The sequence below is a fragment of the Ictidomys tridecemlineatus genome, chromosome 13 (genome assembly GCF_052094955.1).
Source record: "Ictidomys tridecemlineatus isolate mIctTri1 chromosome 13, mIctTri1.hap1, whole genome shotgun sequence".
Taxonomy (NCBI): Eukaryota; Metazoa; Chordata; class Mammalia; order Rodentia; family Sciuridae; genus Ictidomys; species Ictidomys tridecemlineatus.
In genome coordinates, this window is record NC_135489.1 from 9,354,473 (window position 1) to 9,378,766 (window position 24,294).

General features: G+C 39.6%; 1 protein-coding gene across 1 annotated transcript; it reads left to right on the top strand.

Annotated features, from left to right (window-relative positions):
- The first annotated feature begins 11,958 nt into the window (after positions 1–11,958).
- Dsel (dermatan sulfate epimerase like) lies at positions 11,959–21,243 on the top strand. The gene is made up of 2 exons (XM_078029904.1): positions 11,959–12,098; positions 12,914–21,243. Exon 2 carries the CDS (start codon positions 13,789–13,791, stop codon positions 17,425–17,427), a length of 3,639 nt encoding a protein of 1,212 aa, XP_077886030.1. The 5' UTR covers positions 11,959–12,098; positions 12,914–13,788; the 3' UTR covers positions 17,428–21,243.
- The last annotated feature ends 3,051 nt before the right edge of the window (positions 21,244–24,294 follow it).

Genomic DNA, 24,294 nt, shown 5'->3' on the forward strand with positions numbered 1-24,294 from the left:
TGCCCCTTTCACCAGGAAGATTCCCCTGCCCACTCCTTCATGCTCCTGATCCATTTTCATAGTACTGAGCACATTTTTCACTATCATTCAGTTTCTAATTATTCGAGGGTTAGTTTGAGTGTGTAGTGGGACTGTTTTATTGCAATAGATCCTAAACTTGATGAGAACTGGGGTAGTGTTCCTTTTTAACTGTGGTAAACCCAATGCTAACCACAGAGTTTAGCATACAATAGGAGCTCTGCTAATATTTGTTGAAAAAAAATGAATCAACAAACCTGAAAATGTGCTAGGCTAATGATTCCAAATATTCTTTTTTTTTAATGGTTGTTTTGATACAACAATACATAGTGTTATTCTAGCATTTATCTCATTTTACATATGAAAGTTATGAAGAAAAATGATCTTTGTTTTCTGAAACCATGAGATTTGTATATGAAATAACAACAGAATCATAATAATGATGAAAATAAATACAAAATTAATTGAACATTTATTCTTCCATCTTGTCAGATCTGCCTTTACCAGTATCTAAAAGGAAATATTCTTGCCATCTCTTTTATGATATAGTGATACCAACCATCCATGCTTGTGTTAAAATGTGTACACTGAGATAATGTAGAATGGAGTAATATAGAAGTGATAAGTTTGACTCTTTTATTTTTGCACACTTATTTTAATGTATTAATCCTTGGTCACATTTATGCATATTTATATTAACTATATCTCTTTTTGAATGTTTAACAGTTAATTTTACTATTTTTTTCTTTTTAAAAATATTTTTAAGTTGACAGAACAAATTGTATATATTCACTTTGTACAACATAACTTTTAAAGTATCACATGCTAGAATGAACAAAGCTGGCTTATTACATATGTATCAACTTACATTGTTACCACCCACTCTCTTGGCACTTCTCAAGAATACAATATATTATTATTAACTCCAGTCGTCCTGTTGTACTACAGATCTTGAACTTTTTCCCTCTATCTATCTGAAAGTCTGAATCCCTTGAAGATACTCTTCCCCTCCCGCACCCAGACTCTGGAAACCACCATCTACTCTCCACTTCTATGAGATCAACTTTACCCAGAGGACAACTACACCGAGTAAAATAAGAATCCCACAGCAAGACAAATACATGATCTTACTCACATAGGAATAAAAAACGATGGAGCATCATTTTTAAGACAAGGCCATAAAAGGAATATGGCTTTCTGTTTGTCCTGTCTCTTTTTCTCATTCTCTGCTGAATTGAAAATTCTGGAACTTGTGAAGTATAGAATATATATATACACACACATAGTATATGTAAGTGTGTGTGTGTGTGTGTGTGTGTGTGTGTGTGTGCGCGCGTGTGTAATATATATGTATATTTTTTTCCAGGAAGATGAATAGATCTGGCAGGAGAATTATACTCATAATTCTCCAATTTATATAAATCGTATAAATTATATGAATTTTGTCTCTGGCTCTTCCATACCTTTGTAAGTTTGAAACACTTGACCTTAATTTGATACCACCCCAGCTGAGTTCAATAAGTTAACTAAGTGGAAAGGATGAGCCTAAGATTCTTGCTGGAACTGATGAGGCAACAAAAGACGGCTCCATTTCTGGCCTCCAGGACAGAATGGATTATTTAACTTGTTCTAACGTTTTATTGGTAAACTTCATAAAAATGCAAATTCTCATGCCTGATCAGGATTCTGATTCTAAAAGGGTCTCTGATGGACACAGTTATTTAGCATTTTAAAAAGCTTCTGATAGAATTTCGGTACAAATAGGGCCCAGAAAAATCTCAGAAAAGCTGCTCTAGTTGAAGCAGCATATATAAGAGTCATTTTATCAGTTCTTTTTATATCAGAAGCAGCACATTGGAAATAAGTATCACTGGATATGCCTGAAGACAATGGCACATTGACCATTGCTACAGATGGGCAGCAAGTGTCCTGTATTCTGTTCCCATTGTCCTATCCGTCTCACATTGGCCAATTCAACTTGCTTCACTAGATCTGATTCTTCACTAGTAAAATGAAGGAGCTGAACTAGATGTTTCCCAAAGTGTTCCCCATCTTTAAAATTAGATAGATCCAGAAAGCAAGTTGCTAGACACCAGGATGCTATTTTTGTCACTCCTAAGATGCTGTAGAGTGTATCCTGACTTTGTCTTCAATATCTTGTATATGAATTGAGCTGATCATACATTCTTCACTTGATTGTTAAGAGGATTAAGTGAGACAAAGTATGTTAAACTGCCGTTCAACTAAATAGCTCTCAATGAGCCAACCCTAAAACTCTGTGCCAAGAAACTTACCTCTTACTTGAACTTCCATTAGTTTATGCAGTGAGTAACACTGCCACGCAACTTATATATGAGGACATCTGTACTGAGAAAAGTTATGTTCCTGCCCCAACGTTTCATAGAAATTAATATCTCAAGACTTTGTCTCAAGAGGTTGGACTGAAACCTGGGACACCATACTCCACACTCCAGGCATGCCATCATTAATCTCTAAGAGCCAAAACAGAAAGAGGCTGAGGACAACACTTAAGAGGGAAAGGAAGTCCTCACTAGCCCTCCACTGCAGTGTTTCCTAGGCTCCTCTGCTCGTGGCTACTAATGAAGTACCTGCTAAGAACATTGTCTTCCACATCTCACAGGAGACCTCCTGAACTGCATTTCCAGCTAGGGAATTACTAGGCGACTTTGATGGTTCTTATCATCAAGATCTTTTGGAAAACATGGCTCTGACCAGCTCTTTCTCTATAAAACAGTTATCCCACAAGAGGGATGATTTTAATTTTGCATTTTGGGTTTGGTGGAACGCTGTGTTAGAAGCTCTGGCCCAGGGTGAGGTGTGAGCCAAGCATGGTGCTCTGTTCTTCCGTATTCAGTCTCCTCGGTGGCCTGTTTTGCAGCCTGTTGTGGGGTAAATGGCTTATTCCTGTCCCCAACCGCTCCTAGACAAATAGCTGTAGGATCACACTGGGTGTTTCTGAGCTCCCTCCTTGTCTATAGGAAGTCTCTGGCTAGCTGTGCTGGAAACTCTGGAAGTCGGACAGCAACAGCAGTTCCAGGCTTCCTTCTGTAGCCGCCAGCCAACATGCTCTGTGCCTGGCAGGAATCCAGGTGTTAGAACAGAAGGGGTGAAGCTCTGAAAAAACATGCAAGCATTCTAGAGATTTCTTACAATATTTAGGTTTTGATCTATTTCTCCAGCTCTGGATTCATGACTAACTTCCTGCCCTAATAAAATTAAATGTACTTTTGAAAAACAGTGAGCTACAAGATATAGATGATCCTTCAAAGCCATTTAAATATGAAAAAGTAATGATTAAAATACAGAAAAAAAATGAAGTAATAATTCATGCCTTTTATGACTTTTCAATCCACAGGATTGTGAGTTCCATTTGGCTAGGCATGTTTGTCCCTTGAGGTTTCCCAGTGTCTGGTACCATGCATTACTGAGCTCTCAGTGAATATTTATTGAATGAATTAAGAAAATGAAATTTAATGCATTTATTCAGATAGAAATATGACTGTTTGAATATGTCATCTTTTTTTTTAGTATTTCACACTAGGAGGACTTGCGGTAGTAGGTAACTTAAAAGATCACACTTTTCTCCTTGGCATTGAAATAGGAAGGTGAATTCCTTGTGCAGAATTGAACCAACATAGGTGAAATCAGGAAATTTATTTTTGTGCATCCACTTCTCAATCAGAATTCAAAACGTTATAGTGTGTGATCTGAATTCATCTCACAGATGTATTTCATTTAGTCTTCACAGGGTTTTCAAAAAATTTTAAGCCATTTTTTTAGAAAAACAGATAATATCTTTTTTTAAAAGAATAGTCTAGATATTTGGCTTTCTTGGATTAAGTGTCATTAGGATTAATGCACCAACATTATCATTGTTATGATTTGTATTATTAATGTTCATATTATGCAATGTAGGAATTTTAAGAGGTGAAATTATTAGATTATGAAGGCTCTAACTTCTTTGATGGATTAATCCATTTGAATGGACTTCTGGGTGGTAACTGTAGGCAAGTGGGATATGGGTGAATGGGCTGGATCACTGGGGGCACGGCCTGAGTTGTATGCGCCCTTCCTCTCTCTGCTTCCTGGTTGCCATGAGCTGAGCAGCTTTACTTTTATCACACCTTGTTTCCCTGACCTTCGGCCTCACCTCAGGCCAGAGCAATGAGTTGGCTGACCAAGGGCTAAACTCTGAAGCTGTGAACACAAAATTAACTTCTCCTTCTTTAAGTTTTTCTTGTCAGGTGTTTTGGTTACGGTAATGAAACGCTGACTGACATAATCATCAATGCAACAATTACCTAGCAAATCTGTTAGACCCACGGCTCACTCAGTACCCCCAAATTAAATAATGAAGCATTTTTCTCCCACTTTCCCCCCTTTTTTCTATATAAACATTAGTCAAAATTTTAGCAGCTAAGGAAGTAATCTGTCTGTGCTAGTCAATAATACAGCCACTAACCACAAGTGGCCATTGAACATTGGAAATGCCAATAGTGCAACAAAGAAACTGACGTTTTAATTTTATTAGATTCTAATTAATTTAATTTTTAACTCATGTGGCTAGTGGCTACCATCTTGGTCAGAATAGCTCCATAGCTTCAATCATGTATACTTCACTTCTCACATTGTACTTCATTGCTCTCTGGATTGGAAACAAATTTCTCTATTTTAAATAATTGGCACTATTTTATTTTTTAATTGATTGAGTTATATGTGTTTATCACATATAACATGACTTGGAAGTATGTATACCTTGTAGATGAACTAATGCAGGTATTTAACATAGACATTACCCAGTCATCATTTTTGTGGGACAATCATTTTGTCTGTGCTCCTACATCCATTGTGGTCACAGAGGTTAAGAAAAGAATAACCTAAGTGTCCATCAGTGGATGAAGAGATAAAATATGATATGTATGCATGATAGAATATTATGCAGCCATACAAAACCAACATGGATGGAAGTGAAATAAGTGTAATAAATCAGGCACACACACACACACACACAAAAAAAAAAAAAAAAACCAAAACACTGCATGATCATACCTGTAATCTTAACGAGTTGTTCTCATAGACAGAGACAATAGCATGGTTACCAGAGTGGTAAGCAGAGGGTGATTTGGGAGCTCTTGTTAGCTAGAAATATTTTAAAAGGCTATCCTTTCAGGAGTAATTTGCCAATTTCACAGGATAATATGACACTTAAAAATACTCATTCCTTGTCTTTCTTTCTCTTATAAACCCTATAATTGTAGGGTAGCACTTGAGAACTCAGAGTTTGCATTTTAAACAAGCAATTCTAAGTGATTTTTATGATCAGGTACGTTTAATACATTCTTCAAAAGGAATAATCTTCAGAGAGTAAGAATAATAAAACAGCTGGCTTTATATGACCTCTGGGCATTTATGAGCTTTTGCTCCTGTCCTGCCTTCTACCCTTCTTTCCCTTAACCTCTACCACCTCATATAGCCACCACCAAATCCATTGTTCCCATATGCCTCTCAAGGGATGCATTGTCCTCTGCATGTGTCATTTTAAAATAGGTCATTTCAAGGGATGAGCCAGTTATGTTCTCGTACCATGATCGATACCGTGGATGACCCTGAACTACTTTCTATCACTGAGTCATAGTGAAACTCTGACCCTGCTGAGCGGTAATATTTTCTGACCATTTGGATTTGGAGCTCAAAAAGGACAATTAATTTCTTCCTGGTGGCAGAGCCAGGCGATAACAAATTTGTGCTAAGAGGTATACGTGTCCCCATGAAGGAGGCCGGTGAAGCTGATTCTCAGAAAAAGAAGAGAGTGAAGCAGTGCTCAGAAGCAGAGGAGACGTCTCCTGGCCTTGGAGCGGGCAGGAGAGGGTGCTAGCTTCCAGCTTTCCATTGAAGTGGTCTCCCAGGAATGCAGTACAGGCTGGATCTAAGGTGGAGGCACTGGTGGGAGGTTACTGGCCAACATTCTCAGACAGCCTGTAGCCTGTCACATCTGCTCCCCAGCTAATCTCTCAGGTTTTGGCAACAAACTTCTCTGCTAGCTGCCAGTTAATCAATGTGCCCAAAAACATGCAATGCAAGTTTCATTATTCCTAGATTGTCTTTTTTTTGTTCCCTCTTCTGTTTTACATATCTTATTTACCTTTATTGTTGACATTATCTACCAATGCACTTCCTCACACAGGAATAAACAATTTACATGCACAATAATTAAAACAGTTGAAAAACAGCTCCTCACTTGTCCAGGAATTCCGCAACACCAGTTCCTCACCCCAATTAATCTCTGTCCTGCCAGGCTGGGGATGTTTCTTGTTGACAAAACCCTCAGACATATGCCCCAGAGGTATGTAGGGAAGGAGGCAAGAAAGAGAATCCTCTTAGAAGAGGAACTCAGAGTTCCCTAAGTATTCAAGGGACATTTAAAGGTACAGACTACCAGGCCACACACTGAGATTCTTAACCATAGGGTTGGGGTAGATTTGGGAAACAGACCTTTTTAACAATAGCGTAGACTTTCTGATTCTGGGAGTTTAAGTGATTTATTTTGAAGAACAATTTTTTAGAAAGAAAAAAAAAATCAGACAATAATGAAGGTGGTTTGGGGAGTGTAGGGATGGGAGGGGAGAGAGGATTTGCTGCTGTCCATACCAGAAAGACATTTATGATGTCCCTGATGCCACCTCACTCTTGCTACTCTTTGATGGTATTTGGCTTATGGCCAGCTGTGCCTGAGCTTTTTCAAGAGGCAAGACAGCCGCTGGTCCTAGGGCAAGTAAAGAGAAATGAAGTCAGTATGCAGTCTGTAGTAGATTACAGAAAGCCATCTGTGAACAAATTAGTAAGAGCTGGTGTCTTAGGCTGTTCCTGCTCTTAAAGCAACATACCATAGATGGGGTCATATAAACAAAGTATACATTTATTTTCTACATCTCTAGAGGCAGGTAAGTCCATGTTCAAGGTGCCAACAGATTGTGCTGGGTGAAAGCCTACTTTCTGTTTCCAAGAGAGAGCCTCCCAGTGAGTCCTGACCTTACATAAGCATAAAAGGGATGAATGCTATGTTTCTTCTCGAGGAAAGAGATCATCGCAGGTACTGAATGTGTCCCCCTGCCCAAATTTATGTGCTGGAAACTTAACCTCTAATACATCAGTGTTAGGAATTGGGGCCTAGTAGGAGTTGAGGTCTTGGGGACTCTGTTCTCATGGAGAAATTAATGCTGATATAAAAGCATTTTTGGAAGTGGGTCCTCCACTCTCCTCTCTTCTGCCATGAGAACACATATTCCTCACCCGCCCCTGGAGGATGCTCTACTCAGGTGCTGTCTCCAAGGTAGAAAGACTGGTCCTAACCTGTTGGTGCCTTGTTCTTCAACCTCCCAGCCTCCAGAACTGTGAGGATACAAACCGTCTGCTTTTCCCCAGGGACCTAGTGTGAGGTGTTCTATTACAGAAGCACAAAACAGATTGAGGCAGAGGACTACAAGGCACCCCAGATGAAGTCGCTTCCACTTCTTCACAGGAGCCCTGATTCCACTCACAAGGGCAACCCCAATCACGTCTGAGAAACCTCGCCTCTTAACAACATCACGTTGGATTGTGGTTCCAACGTGTGAAGTTTGGAGGGACATGTACAAGTTTGGAGGGACACACTGAATCTGGCTCTGGAATGAGCTGCAAGGAGGTGACCGAAACAGTCAGAGATAGTTCGTGACTTTATTTTAACTACCAAAAATTAGCACCTAGTTACTTTTTAGAGTCAATGGGTCAGGGTAGAGAGGTATAGTGTCCATAGTGTTGACAGGTTGGACTGGATAACTTTAGCAGTGGGGGCGGGGGGCTGCCTTGTGCATCATGGGACATTTAATGACATCCCTGCCCTGTACCTGTTAAATGACCAGCAGCAGCACCACCACAACTGACTGGCTGTGATAATCCAAATTTCTCCAGACATTGCCAAATGTTCTCTGAGGGGCAAAACTGCCCCATGCTGAGAACCAATGGTATCAGTAGAGGAGAACAGAGAGGATGGGGGAGAAGAGTCTTGGAAAAACCATCTTGTTATCCCTTTGCAAGTTTTACTTTGTTTAAAATTTTCTTTTAGAGCCAAACCAAAATTGTATGTAAGCAGATACAGTGGTGATAAAGCTTCTCATTTATAAATACAAAGCTTTAGTAGACTTATGAGGAAACTCTGTTCCTCAGAATTTGACTTTAGTAAGTTTAAGTATTTTAAATCCAAATACTGTCACACTCACTCTCATACAGTGGGATAAACAAACTTAAGGAACACATTCAGCCACATCTTCATTAGTGACTCTGCAGGCAAAATCCCTGTCAGTTTGAGATGTTTTGTATTCAAAACAACTGCTAAAGAGTATTTCCAGATTCTATGGTCTTCCTCAAATCTGTGTTTTGTCTTTATTGTTGGTGTGGCATATTACTGCTGGCCAATTTTGTGATAAAATTTGCAACTTTGCATCTGGTGTCTGTTTCTAAATGGTGACTCTGATTATATCCCCAAACTTGGGGCAAATACTAGTTGTAGTATTGTTATTGGATCAACCTAGCATACATCTAGTCCTGATAAGTGGTTCAGAAAATCTGCATTTGAGCTCTCACAGATAAAGCCTTAGCAAGATGGCCTATCCTAAAGAATAGCAAAACCATTCCCAGATTCAGATGAGTGTATGTTGGGTAAGCTGATAAATTAGAGATCTGAGCATGATCATTTGCTAAACGCACAGCAATTAGTTCTGGGATATCTTGGTTCCGATTATCAAGAGTCCACAAGAGATATAGATCACAAACAAATAAGACTTCAGTCCAAGGACTTTATATAGTGTCAAGTTTGTTTTACTGCTTGCATTTTATTGTTCTGAAAGACTATGTAGTGTTTAACTTATGTTCTAAGGTTTAGAACTTGAATTTACCTATCTCAAGACATAAAATTCTTGCAGAAATTCTCTTTAAAATGTTGGCTGGCTTCCCAGACTTAGGTGTCACTTGAATTAAGTCACCCTGAGACATAGCTCCAACTATGGGTTGTGTGAAGCAAACTTCTCAGCAGTTAGAAGAAAAGGGGGCATTGCTTCTGCTCAGCTTTGCAACCCACTTTAGACCTATATGACATTTTCTCTTCTGCCATGAAATGGGGGTGATAATTCATGTTCAACTTTCAACACACATACAACACAAAGTGCTAAGCTCTGGAGTAGTCGTTGAGAATAGGAAAGAAATAAAGAAATAAAAAAAGTAAAGAGAAAGAACCAACAAACAAATGAAAAAAACTAAGGAGGGACTGAGGGTGGGAGAGAGGGAGGAAGAAGGGGAGGGAGGGAAGGAGGGGGAGAGGAGGGAACTAAAGGGAGGAAAGAACAAGGAAGGGAGCCAGCGAAGGAGAGAGGGAAAGAGGGAACAAAGTAAGACTTCTGCACTGGGGGATTGATTCTAAAATTTATTTTATTCTGAAAAGCACCGTTGCAAGTCGAGTGGTTGGGGATAGATTGAAAGATGTGCAAATAAAGAAAACTGATTTTTATAAGTGCTTTGAAATCACTGTGAAAAATCTCATGTAGATTTAAGATCATTTTATGTAGAGAGAAATCCCCAGAGCAACAGACTGTACTGTTCTTCACTTCCATTAAAATAAGATACTGCTTCAGGATTCTGAATTTAGCAGCTGTTGGTATATGTGTCTCTTGCCACACTCATAAAGGTTTTTAATGTACAATAACATAGCATATAGCTCATCCCTTCTATGGCTGGATGCATTATTTATAATTAACTAACTTTGTACCATCTTCATGTGTAGAAGGAACAATAATTGGAGCTATCCATTTTTAGTTCACAGGAAACAAGCCTCTCTTCATTTTTAATAGTGCCATTTACCTACCAACCTTTCTGCCAATGATTTGGATTGTTCATCCATGGCTTCTGTTTTATTTCAATGCATTCACATTTCACAAGTGTGAGAAGATGCCTGTTCAAGATGAATAACCTGAAAGCTCATCTGAGAATGCTGAGGATTAGCACATCCCCAGAGCTTCAGCCCAGATACATGGGGCAGAATTGAAAGTCCACAATGTCTGTACCTGGTTTCATTCATCTATAAATTCAGAATGATCATGTTGATGTTAATAAATCTAAAGATATAATGATTGGATGAAACTTAAAATATCTGTCTGGCAGATGTTTGTGCACCAATTCTGCCTGAGTCATTTATTCCTTGCATCATGGGGCACTTTGGATCCACAGAATAAAATAGCCCTATCTGTACGTTTTGTTCAGAAACACAGTCCACTTATTTACTAAGTGTGTTTACTAAAACTGATTCTAGGCTCAACTCTGCAGAAAATGTAGGCATTTCTGCAGACAGGCTCTTCTTTGCCCTAATTGTATTCTTCCATAAGGAGGATGGAGCCCAGGGGTTTCCTCCATCAGAGGTCACATGGAGGGAGTATGCAGATATTCACAGGAGGTTCTGTCTCTGTCAAAGACCTTTGTTTAGTAATAAATCTCAACAGGAGACAAAGCTTTATGTGAGCCCACTTGTTAAAAGTTCAACTCATTTTAAACAAAAGTATAGCACCTACAATGAGGATGGCATTCTAATCATGACTTGAAGGATCTTCACATAAGAGTACAGGAGTGAGCCAGGGAAAATAGTAAGCATTAAAAAAAAAAGTTTAAGGGATGAATATAAGTAGAAACAATACAGTGCTAGTCATACAATTTGGCTTCAGAAATTAAGGTGCTATGTATACAGGAAATTAAGCATCTGAGTTGAGATCAGGATAATAAAAGAAATCTGATATTCAGAGAAATTGCGACTGGTAAGTGGGGCTGATTGAGTATTGGGTATTGAAAAACAAGAAATACAATAAATACAGTTCCTGAAGGGCTGAAGCAAAAGCACTGGCCATTTGGACCGGGGTAGGTGTCCCACTATGACAGAAATGTATTCTTATCACGACTGAGCTGTTAATTGTGATAGTGTGGTGGACTTGGATTGGGTCTTGTCATACTGTAATCTGGTATCTGTGAGCAGTTCCCAATGTCCAGTATAAGAGGAAATCCCAAGCTCTGGAGTTGCACAAGCATGTGAGAGTCCCCAAGACGGGCTGCCTCCTCCAGCTTGTAGATTTCTAAGGAAGGATATTTCTCTTCATTTTATGAGTTTCCTTCTACTTGTTTATCCTATATTGCTCCTATTTATACTGCGTTTAAAATTATTTTCAATTGGTAAAGCTGATTCGTGGTTATTATTATTTTGCCCTGGTCTTTTGCATCTGTGTTACTGAAGTTGTTTTCATATACTAATATACATATTTTGGCTTTGCTTTGCTAGGACTGCAACCTCAGCCAGGTTGCCTCCGGGTTCCAAGACGGTGGTCCTTCCCTCTGCAGCGCTGGCTCTTTCCTGAGGGTGAATCTTGTTATCACAAACGTCACCGGGATCATCACCTCATCTCCCATCATTTATCACCAACCCCATCCACCCGTGGCACTCGCGCTCCCTCACTGCCGGCTCCTCCCGCCCGGCTCCTCAGAGCGCACGGCGGCCGCCGCAGCCCAGAACCTCGGCGCCGCTTCCCCGCCGCGCTCGGCCCCGCCCCCGCCCCGACCACGCCCCTCCGGCCCGCGTCGCCGCCGCTCCCCGCCCCAGGCCCCGCCCCGCCCGCCCCGCCCCGCCCCCGGCCGCCGGCCCCCTTCGCCGTCTCTCGCCCTCCCTGGGCCGCGCGCGCGGCCGGAGCTGGCGCGGAGGAGCGGCGGTCGCAGTGTCGTCGCGGCCTGGCGGCGCGGCTCCTGCACGACACGCTGCCCCGAGTGCGCCAGCCGCCCACGGTTGCCTGCGGCGGTGCGGGGCAGCCCCGGGGCGTCCGGCGTTCCCCGAGGGCGGGGTGCCCGAGCGCCGCGGAGGACCCCTGGCGCCGGCTCAGCCCGTCGGAGCGCGGGGTCCCGGCGGGGCCGGCTTCCGGCGCCGCGAAGTCCCCAACTCCCCGCCGCCGCCGCGGCTGTTGGGGCCCAGCGCCGCCCCAGACCCGTCGCAGCCGCCGGAGGTAAGCGCACTGGGCCATCGGGGGTCGCCCGCGCCGGACCGCCGGTCCCGGTCGGCGAGCCGCGAGCGCGGGCAGGGGTGACAGGCTGGTGGGACACGAATTAGAAAATGCAACAGGCGGGGCGGGTCGGGAAACTCCTGGCGACAGCATCTCCTGCGGAGAGCTGACTTGCCCGAGACTGAAACTTGGTTCGCTCTTGCCGACCGCGGACGGCGAAGGCGGGCGGCGGGCAGCGCTGGCTCCGCGCGCCCTCTGCTGGCCCGTGCGGGGACGCTGGCGCAGGCCACAGGTGAGGCCGCCGAGCCGCCCCGGATGGCCTTCCTTCTGGAGGAGTGACCCTCTTACTGGTCCTCTTCCTCCTGCTCCCCCTTGGGAAGACTCCTGATGCGGCGAAGGCCAGACCTTCAGCCAAAATAGCAACAACAAAAAAAAGGCTCTTTCAAGGTTTACTTTTATGTCCCTGGGTTATTTGTAACCAAAATAACAAGAAATGATAGCAGGATTCCTCTTTAACTGCATTTTAATGAAAGCATTAAAAAAAAAAAGGACTAAAGCAATGTATATATCACAGCTGCTTGCCATCTACTCACATTTGTTGGAATCCTTTTTGTTGGAATCCTTGAATGTGCATACAAGTCTAAGAAAACAAATCACTTGATTGTATCTATCAATCACTTAGATTGTATATAATATTAGATTTTATTATAATTCTCAAATTTCTATCAAGTGACTGTAGAGTATTTAACTCATTAGTTTGCCTTCACTTTCAGCTACCTGTAGCCTCAGACAATTGCTTTGTTTTGTTTTCCCCCCAGAAAGGAGAGTCATGAAAAAGGAAGAGAAAAGAGACGGCATGGTCACTGTTGATGAAAGGGGAGTTTTCTTTTCCTGTTGATGGTTACTCCATGATTGGAAAAGATGTGCCTAGGTGGCTGAAGAGATTAGATTTTTATAGTTGTATTGATGAAGCTGATAGAAGAAGACATCAAAATGCTTTCCTGTGTCATATAGACTGATGGGTCAGTAAGCCTGGAAAAGACATTTGAAATGAAGGCAGGAGTTTGAATATTTTTAAACCACATGGGACTTTGAACACTTTTTGAAGATGTTTTTATCCCCCAAATGGAAGAAGAAATAGTTCACAAACCAAGAAGCATAAAATATTGAAAGGAATAATCAGTGATTCCACTCATTCCAAGAATGTTAGTACTTTGCCATGGTCTTCTGTCAAACACACAGAAACAAGTCATACATGTGTGGTGAGTGTATCACCAGTGATGGCTTGCTGTGCTACAAATGACTCTTAATTTTAATTTTGGAGTGCTTTTTCTTTCTTGTACCATGTATGATTTGACTCTTCTGTTCAAATAGACTAATATAAAGGAAGTAAACGCTGCATTTATAGTAATTTTGACTATTACCACTGTTCCTCTGTTACAGAAAAATTAGAGGCATTAATATTCCTTGAAATTTACTGGAACAGAACTGTGCCAGGGATACACATGCGCTATGTAAAATTTTCTCTTTTTGGCAAATGTACTTGCTTTGAATGAGCTGAATGTCAGCATAGAAGATTTTAAATTCAGTTTAATCAAGATCTTTAATATATGCTTTATATTAGCCAGATGGAAAACACATTAAACACCCTAATTGTTATGTATGCCTAAGGAAAGTATCTTCCCCATGGATCATGGCGTTAATGTTTACAGGACATTTCCTAATTTTAACATTAGTGATGTTTGGTTTCTCTACTCTTGAAGAGTCTGTGAGTAATTACTCTGAATGGGCAGTTTTCACAGATGATATAGATCAGTTTAAGACACAGAAAGTGCAAGATTTCAGACCCAACCAAAAGCTGAGGAGAAGTATGCTTCATCCAAGTTTATATTTTGATGCTGGAGAAATCCAAGCAATGAGACAAAAGTCTCGCACAAGCCATTTGCATCTTTTTAGAGCTATCAGAAGTGCAGTGACAGTTATGCTGTCCAACCCAACATACTACCTACCTCCACCTAAGCATGCCGATTTTGCTGCCAAGTGGAATGAAATTTATGGTAACAATCTGCCTCCTTTAGCATTGTACTGTTTGTTATGTCCAGAAGACAAAGTTGCCTTTGAATTTGTCTTGGAATATATGGACCGGATGGTTAGCTACAAAGATTGGCTGGTTGAGAATGCACCAGGAGATGAGGTTCCAGTTGGCCATTCGTTAACAGGTTTTGCCACTGCCTTTGACTTTTTATATAACTTATTAGATAATCATCGAAGACAAAGATATCTGGAAAAAATATGGGTTATTACTGAGGAAATGTATGAATACTCCAAGGTTCGCTCATGGGGCAAACAACTTCTCCATAACCATCAGGCTACCAATATGATAGCAGTACTCACAGGAGCCTTGGTTACTGGGGTAGATAAAGGATCTAAAGCAAATATATGGAAACAGGTTGTAGTAGATGTCATGGAAAAGACAATGTTTCTATTGAATCACATTGTTGATGGCTCCTTGGATGAAGGTGTGGCCTATGGAAGCTACACAGCTAAATCAGTCATGCAGTATGTTTTTTTGGCACAGCGCCATTTTAATATCAACAACTTGGATAATAACTGGTTAAAAATGCACTTTTGGTTCTACTATGCCACCCTTTTGCCAGGCTTCCAAAGAACTGTGGGTATAGCAGATTCTAATTATAATTGGTTTTATGGTCCAGAGAGTCAGCTAGTTTTCTTGGATAAGTTTATCTTAAAGAATGGAGCTGGAAATTGGTTAGCTCAGCAAATTAGAAAGCATCGACCTAAAGATGGACCCATGGTTCCATCCACTGCCCAAAGGTGGAGTACTCTCCACACAGAATATATCTGGTATGATCCACAACTAACCCCACAGCCCCCTGCTGACTATGGTACTGCAAAGATGCACACATTTCCTAACTGGGGAGTTGTCACTTATGGGGCTGGGCTGCCAAACACACAAACCAATACCTTTGTGTCCTTCAAATCTGGGAAGCTGGGGGGACGAGCTGTGTATGACATAGTTCACTTTCAGCCATACTCCTGGATTGATGGGTGGAGAAGCTTTAACCCTGGACATGAACATCCGGATCAGAACTCATTTACATTTGCCCCCAATGGGCAAGTTTTTGTTTCTGAAGCTCTCTATGGACCAAAGTTGAGCCACCTTAACAATGTATTGGTGTTTGCTCCGTCACCCTCAAGCCAATGTAATAAGCCCTGGGAAGGCCAACTGGGAGAATGTGCACAGTGGCTCAAGTGGACTGGTGAGGAAGTTGGTGATTCAGCAGGGGAAATCATCACTGCTTCTCAACATGGGGAAATGATATTTGTGAGTGGGGAAGCAGTATCTGCTTATTCTTCGGCAATGAGATTGAAAAGTGTATATCGTGCTTTACTCCTCTTAAATTCTCAAACTCTGCTAGTCGTTGACCACATTGAGAGGCAAGAAGCTTCCCCGATAAATTCTGTCAGTGCCTTCTTTCATAACCTGGATATTGATTTTAAATACATCCCATATAGGTTTATGAATAGGTATAATGGTGCCATGATGGATGTATGGGATGCACACTACAAAATGTTCTGGTTTGATCACCGTGGCAATAGCCCCATGGCTAGTATACAGGAAGCAGAACAAGCAGCTGAATTTAAGAAACGGTGGACTCAGTTTGTTAATGTGACCTTTCAGATGGAATCCACAATCACAAGAATTGCATATGTCTTTTATGGGCCATATGTCAATGTTTCCAGCTGCAGATTCATTGATAATTCCAATTCTGGACTTCAGATTTCTCTCAATGTCAATAACACTGAACACGTTGTTTCCATTGTAACTGACTACCACAACCTGAAAACAAGATTCAATTACCTGGGATTTGGTGGCTTTGCCAATGTGGCTGACCAAGGCCAAATAACCCGATTTGGTTTGGGTACTCAAGCAATAGTACTGCCTGTAAGACAAGATAGAGCTATTTTCCCCTTTGGATTTAAGTTTAACATAGCAATTGGATTAATTTTGTGCATTAGTTTGGTGATTTTAACATTTCAATGGCGGTTTTACCTTTCTTTTAGAAAACTAATGCGTTGGATACTAATACTTGTTATTGCCTTGTGGGTTATTGAGCTTCTAGATGTGTGGAGCACTTGCACTCAGCCCATCTGTGCAAAATGGACAAGAACAGGAACTGAGACAAGCAAGAAGTCTGTGTCTTCCAAGGGGCACTACGTGGATCTTCCTGATGTTGTCATTACCTCACTTCCTGGTTCCGGAGCCGAGATACTTAAACAACTTTTTTTCAACAGTAGTGACTTTCTCTACATCAGAGTTCCTACAGCCTACATTGATATCCCTGAAACGGAATTTGAAATTGATTCATTTGTAGATGCTTGTGAATGGAAGGTATCAGATATCCACAGTGGGCATTTCCGTTTACTTCGAGGCTGGTTGCAGTCTTTAGTCCAGGACACAAAACTACATTTACAAAACATCCATCTGCATGAGACCAGTAGGGGTAAACTGGCCCAATATTTTACAACAAATAAGGACAAGAAAAGAAAACTGAAAAGGAGAGAGTCTTTGCTGGAACAAAGAAGTAGAATGAAAGGCGCTTTTGACAGAGATGCTGAATATATTAGGGCTTTGAGGAGACACCTGGTCTATTACCCAAGTGCACGTCCTGTGCTTAGTTTAAGTAGCGGTAGCTGGACATTGAAGCTTCATTTTTTTCAGGAAGTATTAGGAGCTTCGATGAGGGCATTGTATATTGTAAGAGACCCTCGGGCATGGATTTATTCAATGCTGTACAGTAGTAAGCCAAGTCTTTACACTTTGAAGAATGTACCAGAGCACTTAGCAAAATTGTTTAAAATAGAGGGAGGTAAAGGCAAATGTAACTTAAATTCAGGCTATGCTTTTGAGTATGAACCATTGAAGAAAGAATTAGAAAATTCTGAATCAAACGCTGTCTCCTTATTGTCTCATTTATGGCTAGCAAATACAGCAGCAGCTTTGAGAATAAATACAGATTTGCTGCCTACCAGCTACCAGCTGGTCAAGTTTGAAGATATTGTTCATTTTCCTCAAAAAACTACTGAAAGGATTTTTGCTTTTCTTGGGATTCCTTTGTCTCCTGCTAGTTTAAACCAAATATTGTTTGCCACTTCCACAAACCTTTTTTACCTTCCATATGAAGGAGAAATATCACCAACTAATACTAATATTTGGAAACAAAACTTGCCTAGAGATGAAATTAAACTAATTGAAAACATCTGCTGGACACTGATGGACCGACTAGGATATCCAAAGTTTATGGACTAAATGCTGCAGGTCAGCAGAAATTTGCACTAATGCTTCCCCACCCGCTTTGTGGATATGGACTAGAAGAGTTTGTTTATTCTTGTGTGTGTGTGTGTGGGTGTGTGTGTGTGTACTTTTATTTGCACAGAGAGATTATTTAAAAAAATAGGCACCATATTTGGCCTAGCAGGATTTATTTTTATGTTACCACTTTCCTTGCTTTTGTTTCTGAATTTTTTTTCTGCTAAAATATTTCTGTTTCAGAAGTTAGATGAAATTATATCATGGGCTTCCGGGAAGATGGGAAGATTTTAAAGGATTTTGTTTAACTTGCCTTCTTCTGTAACTGTGCTAATCTATCTGGGGACCTCATACACTACTAAAGGCCTTGCAGTTGCTGCTTTACCCAAGCATCTCTTCTTTTCAAGATGGACTACAAAAGTTCCTTATCTTTTTGAAAAGGTCTTTTAACACAACTTATCTTGCACAAAGAAAAAGAAAAAAAAAAGTGAATTCCTTTTACTTTATATAACACTCAGTGATATCACTGGAGAAATGGCGTTAAGTTCCTATCAGAACTATAGGATTCCTTCTGGAAATGCAGATGGAAATACAGAATAAAAACTTTTTTTTTTTTAAGTCAGAAATAGTAACCTGGAAAGTTTCCTTAAAATTTTTTACTTACAAATAACAAGAAATAAGTCTGAACAGTCTGGGTGCTGAGGGCTGGTTTTTTAGACATGCTTGTCCGTTTAAAAGTCTCTTTTTGACTTCCTGAAGCTACAGCTGTTTGCCATCACACTATTCCCACCCTGTCCTTTTTGTCACTGTGCAGCAAAACAGTCAGTAGGTACTAATTCCTGACCTCCCCGTATTTGTAGAGTTTTCCTTTTTTTTTTTTTGATGATTAATTTTGCATTAAAGACTGACACAGAATCAAATTTATTTTTTTGTGGAATTACCACTGTATGAGTCAAAGAAAGCTGTGCCACTGCTGCCAGTGTTTTCTTAGACTGGAGACAGAGTTGGAAAACTGCCTGACTTTTCTTGCTTCCTTTTGAGTGAGTTTACAGACCGCCAGTGTCTGCAAAATTGAAGGCAAATGGGAGATGATGTCAGAGGCATCTGTTTCTTTTACCATCTGCATCTTATTATAAATGTAGTCAACATCAAATGTGGTTCATTTTCCTTTGCTGGGTTCTGAAATCAAAATGCTATGCCATTATAAGCCAGTGGAGTAATTACAATGTATTGGATGAAAACTATCAGGCAGTGTCGAGACTTGATGAAAATCTTTGTACAGATTGCAGTCTTCTTCCTGATGCTTCAAACTACAAACTGGAGTTCCTTCAAGCTCTCTAACACTTAGAGTCTGTCATTCTGACCTAGATAAAAGTGGTTCTGTCTCAGTAGTTTGTTATTATGTCAAAATGTGCCTCCAAAGTGATAAAGCTGTGGATATGTTACATTCCAGCTAAATCTTAACTTGGCTATCATTTTCCTTCCATTTTGATATCAGACTGCTCCCCTCCTCCACATTTACTTCCCATGACTCCCATAATTTTGCCTTTATGATAACAAAATGAATAAAATTACATTAATTTATGTTAAAAGGGCACTGAAGACTTAAATCTACACTATTATTATTAAGGAAGATTATTCTATCTCAGGGTCAATCAGCAAACATTTAAAATTGCTACATGGATGATAACACTGTTTCCATTATTGCTCAGAGTCTCAGTGTTTGCTTTCAATTCCCAGGATGTGTGATCTCAAATCAGATCAAATAAAAAGGCTCCGGGTTGGAAGTTGTATTAGGTCTGACTAATGTAAGAATTATAAATGGGTGCAGGTATCAGAGAAGACAGCAGAAGCCACCCCTGCTGTTTTTGAACGTATGGAAATGCCTGCACAAGCAGAAGAGAGTTAAATGGAACATGTGGAGGAATGGGGAAAGAAGAAATGTGGAAAATGAAAGAGTAATTCTGAGGATGAATATGGGAATATATGGTGGCAAAAGAAAGGAGGTTTACCCAAATGGTCCTCACAGTGGACCCTACCATTCATCCTAACAGCAATTTAGAGTTACCTGTCTCTATCCTCATTCATTCCCACTCCAGAGGAAAAATTTAGTTGCAGGCCCCACTACTTAGGTAACCAATGTAGAAAGTTGCTCAAGACTTTACTTGCAAATTCTCCTGCATAGGGAAGGAGATGACACACCCATTGGGTGTGTGTGCACACACATGCTCATGCTTCTGCCTTATAACCTGAATACCTAAGGTGAGTGATTCTCCTAGTACATCCTCAGGTTCTGCATCACAAGGTAATCCAGGAAAAATTTAAGTTGCCTGTACATGTACTTTTACTCATCTTGCAAATAAGATGAAACACTTGTTGGAAAACCTATATAAAATGTCCTATATGTAAAAGCCACCCCTTCGTTCATTTCCTAAATTTAGACCTAATTGGGGATAATCTACATAGCAATATTTTATTCAAAATAATCGCAATGAAATTTTGAGAAGATGTTTTGCTGCCAAAAGTAAAGTAACAAATGTAATGATAATTTGGCTTTCAAAGTTGGAAAATGACAGAATTTTCTTAGGATGAAATATAAAGGCCACATCTAAAGTTGAATGTACCCCAGTGAAAAATCCAAACAGGATAGGAAATAGAATCTTCTCAGGAGAAGGAAGCTAAATCTGAATGTGCTTCAATTTATATTTTAAAATACAGATTTTATCAAGAATATGACACAAGACCACATACATACTGTGCCTAGATTCCAAAATATTAGACATTTGATTATTTTTTAAAATAATTGATAAATGCCTGGCAAGAATAGGATCATTTTTATTTATGTCAAATTTCAAGGAATATAAGAGGAATCGCCACATTGCCTGCTGCAAATATATTCAAAGAAGCACTCCCCTCCTACATACTAGCATGTCTTCATAATTCCCCTTTATAAACTTGTTACCCCTCCTGTGTGCCACTTATTTTTTTATTTTATTCTTTTTAGTTATACGTGACAGTAGAATGTAATCTGACGTGTCATACATACATGGAGTATAACTTCCCATTCTTGTGTTTGTACATGATGTCTGCCATTTATTTTTGATTGGCAACATTGATAAGCAGAGAACTTCATGCATTATTAAAGATCCTAAACAGTCTTCATATATAAAGTATATCACATTTACTTTCTACAAGTGAGTAAAAAATTATAATTTTCAAATTTCAATGCTGCTTGACTTCATTAACTTTGATCATAATTAGAAAAGTTTCACTGATTAGGACAAAATATAAATAGAAGGCAGTATGTTGTACCATCACTTTCAGGATGTTTAAGATATATCAAGACATTGGATATTTTTTTTTCTTACTTATATGTTAACCAAATTAATGTGTCTGACTAGCCATCATTTCACTATATTTTGGCAGAAAAATTATCCAAATAACTTTTGAGGCCCAAAAGGTACTGGATTTTGCACAGAGCATGTTAGATACTTTAAAAATGACAAATTCTAACATTTTAAAAAGTTGTAGATTCTTGAGCTGTAATGTATATGGATTTATATTATGTTTAACCCAAGTAACATGTTTAATTGAATCTGATTCCAAAGGTGATTTTCAGCTAAATCTTTCAAACCATGAGAATTTTTGTTTTTGTTTTCTTTCACACCTTATCTAGTTAGGTAGCAACAAAACAAAACAAACAACAACAAAATACAAACCTAAAAAGGAAACAGACTGAGGGTCATTAACTAGTTTGTCGGGTCTCTTTGTATAAAAGTCTCATTTATTAATCTAAAAATAAAAATCTAAAAGCAATCTGAGTATAATTAAGATAATTTGCCATATCCTCCTTCTTTAAGTCTTTGGGTAGTAGTGTTAGGATTTACTATGGAGTAAAAAGATGCAGAAGTTGGAAAATGCAGGACAAGTTTAATATAGATACAATGTATCCAGTAAACATGAACTCTACCCCTACTCTACCTGATGGCAAGCCTTTACCTTTTTTCCCTAACAATCCTAAATCCTGGCTCTTCAACTTTAAATGTCAAGAATATGCCTGTACTAAGTGCCTGTGCTCTACGTCTGCCCCTCTGTTCCCCACTACACACTACAAGATCTTTACTCAGGCATGATATTGCCAAAAAGAAGAAACATCTCACAAGTTACCTGAAGCATATTAAACAATGCCTCAAGTAATAAGCGCAACGAAATCTTTTGAAAATACAAGATCTGCCATGAGTTAATCACTTAATATGTGCTACACATTGAATTATAAGGTTTGTATGTATCTTATTACATACAATCTGCACAGCTCTGTGTAGTACTTATTTTACATATACATTTGAAACTCATGACAAGTAGTTTATCTAGATTAAATCCACTGATAAGTACTTTGACAGAGATTTATGCAGTTTTTCCAATTCCAAAAATCTGAAGAAATCGTCCCTGTATTTATCATTCATGTATTAATTCTCTAATTCATACATATCAGCTGTCAAGAACACAAATGAGGCAAGAACACAAATGTTGGTTGACTATGAACCTGCCTGGTGAGAAATAGGCAATTGCTCCAAGACTTCAGAACTATCAGAAATTCATCAAGAGAGAGAAGAGGGGTAGTTATGACCACCCAACGAAAGTGGTATCTGTTCTGTAGTGGGTTTGGTTCATCTCCTTATTTCTGAAGCAAGGTAGTTATGAGTAAAGAATACTTTAATGATTTAGAGGAAGTTATGACTGGTATATTTGAATAGAGGCCCTCACTTTTTTTTCTGGCTTACGTTTTTACTATTTGTCAGAGCATATCCCACCAATGGGTAGCCCTTCCAAAGAGATTGAGAGTTGTCCATAAATACTAATAGAGCCAAACCACTGGCATTCTTACTTGACTGCTCCAACCCACTACAAGAAAAAAAATTATGTCTATAATCAAATATTAAGGGATGCCCTAAAGAGGAAGAGATACTTGAGTGTGGTCTGACAGACTGTGTGTGTGTGTGTGTGTGTGTGTCTTTGCTAGTGATGGCAGTAAGAAGAATAACTCAGTGCCTTTGACCCAGGCTTCAGCAATCTTTTATTTTCTTCTCCTTCCCACCAAAACCTCACCACCCCAAGTGCCTCCAGCTCCACAGTGCTAGACAACTCTCAATCCAGGGGATGCTTTCATGGCCTTACGACAATGGAGCTGACGACACTTCTGCTAGGGACCACAAAGGAACTCTTTCTTCTTTTTACAAAGTTCCTAGTATAAAGGAACCTACAGCAAGTGGAAGTTAATGTTCCCATCAATTCCATGACTTCAGGGTCATCCAAATACATTCACATGGAGTCAGTTTTAGGGTGAGCCCCCCCCCCAACTTATTGCTCTTTCCCCTGCATTATAAACAATGCCAGAGAGAAAGAGGAGAAGGGCAATGAGAGAATGAAGGAAGGAAAAATGGAGGAAAGAGGGGAAGAAAATATTGAAGGGAGAGAGGAAGGGAGGGAGGGAGGGGAAAAGGGAGATGCTCAAGAAGAATCATTACTATAAAGGTTGTGTTATGGTCTAAACTAAAAGAATGAATTTTAGTGAGATAAAACTTGATTAAAAAGAAAAGTTATAATCTGACTCCAGTCATTCCATAACACATTGCAATTATTCTATTTTATGTTGTTTCTCTATTTCTATATTACCCTGACTATAGAGATGAATGTAATTTTTCTTTCAAGTGTGTTAATATTGATATAAAATTTCACTTTTATGCGACTCGGCTTCTCAAATATTCTAGACTTGAAGTGCTCTTCCATGTGTTGTCTTTCTTTTTCTGAGCATGGGATGGGCATCGTTCTTAATCATTTAAGGAGAATAACGTGCATGCTCATGAGAAGTCCTTGATGCCCGTCCTTCCCCTTGTGGAAGTCAGTTCAGCTCCCACTGCTGTCACTTTCCTTAGTTACTAAATGAGCAGTAGAAGCTCTAATCCCTGCTTTAAAATCTGTCACCCTTCTATAAGCAAGCTTGCCTTATTCATGATACACAGAAATTCTCCAGAACTTGGTATATGATGGTGAAAGATTACTGTAGAATTTTGTTGGTGTTTGTTGTTTTAATTATATATCATTTATTTATTCCTCTATTTTGTTCAGAAGATTAATTTTGTTTTAGATTTGTTCAAGTTATGTGAAAATTTTAAATATGGCTCTTTTATATTTACTGAGCTATTTTAATTTGATGCTTTACTACAACATTTCACAAAACTCTGAAGAGGGATTTATAAGCACAGGGAAGACAACCAGGAAGGGATGAAAAACAGATAGTTTTACTGTTAATTGTCAGACATTAATCTGAGCACCCTGGCTACTCCAGCACTAGCAAGAGCACAGCTTGCTACACCTGGCTCATGTGCCCCTGATAACGAGTACTCATTTCTCTCTAGGCTTACCAAACTGCGGTGTACACACATACAGTTATTCATTTTCCCCCAAAATAATTACAAAACTATCTAAAATATCTCACTGTTGAACACAGGGAAATAAAAATATATATTCGTATGCACACATTGAAACCTTACAAATTCCATTGCCCTAAGAGGTACATTTTTTTTTCTATATGACTGCTGATTGTTCTGATGAGTTTCTCACCGAACTTGTTTCACCTTTCCCCCATTTCCTTGTTTTGATATGAAGAGAAGCATTTTTATTTCAGATCTCACACACACAGTGTGTGTGCCTAAGACTCTGTGTTCTTTCTTAATTTTAAACCTCTATTTCTCCATCTAGAGAACTCCTTCATAGATGATGTAAGCATTTTAAACAAATTAAGTGTGAAAATTAATAGAAAAATAACTGTTCCCCTTTGTGACCACCTCAGATTCTCTAGTCTTATAG

Coding starts and splice junctions, on each gene's coding strand:
- Dsel (XM_078029904.1), top strand. CDS start 13,789: ATGGCGTTAATGTTTACAGGACATTTCCTAATTTTAACATTAGTGATG.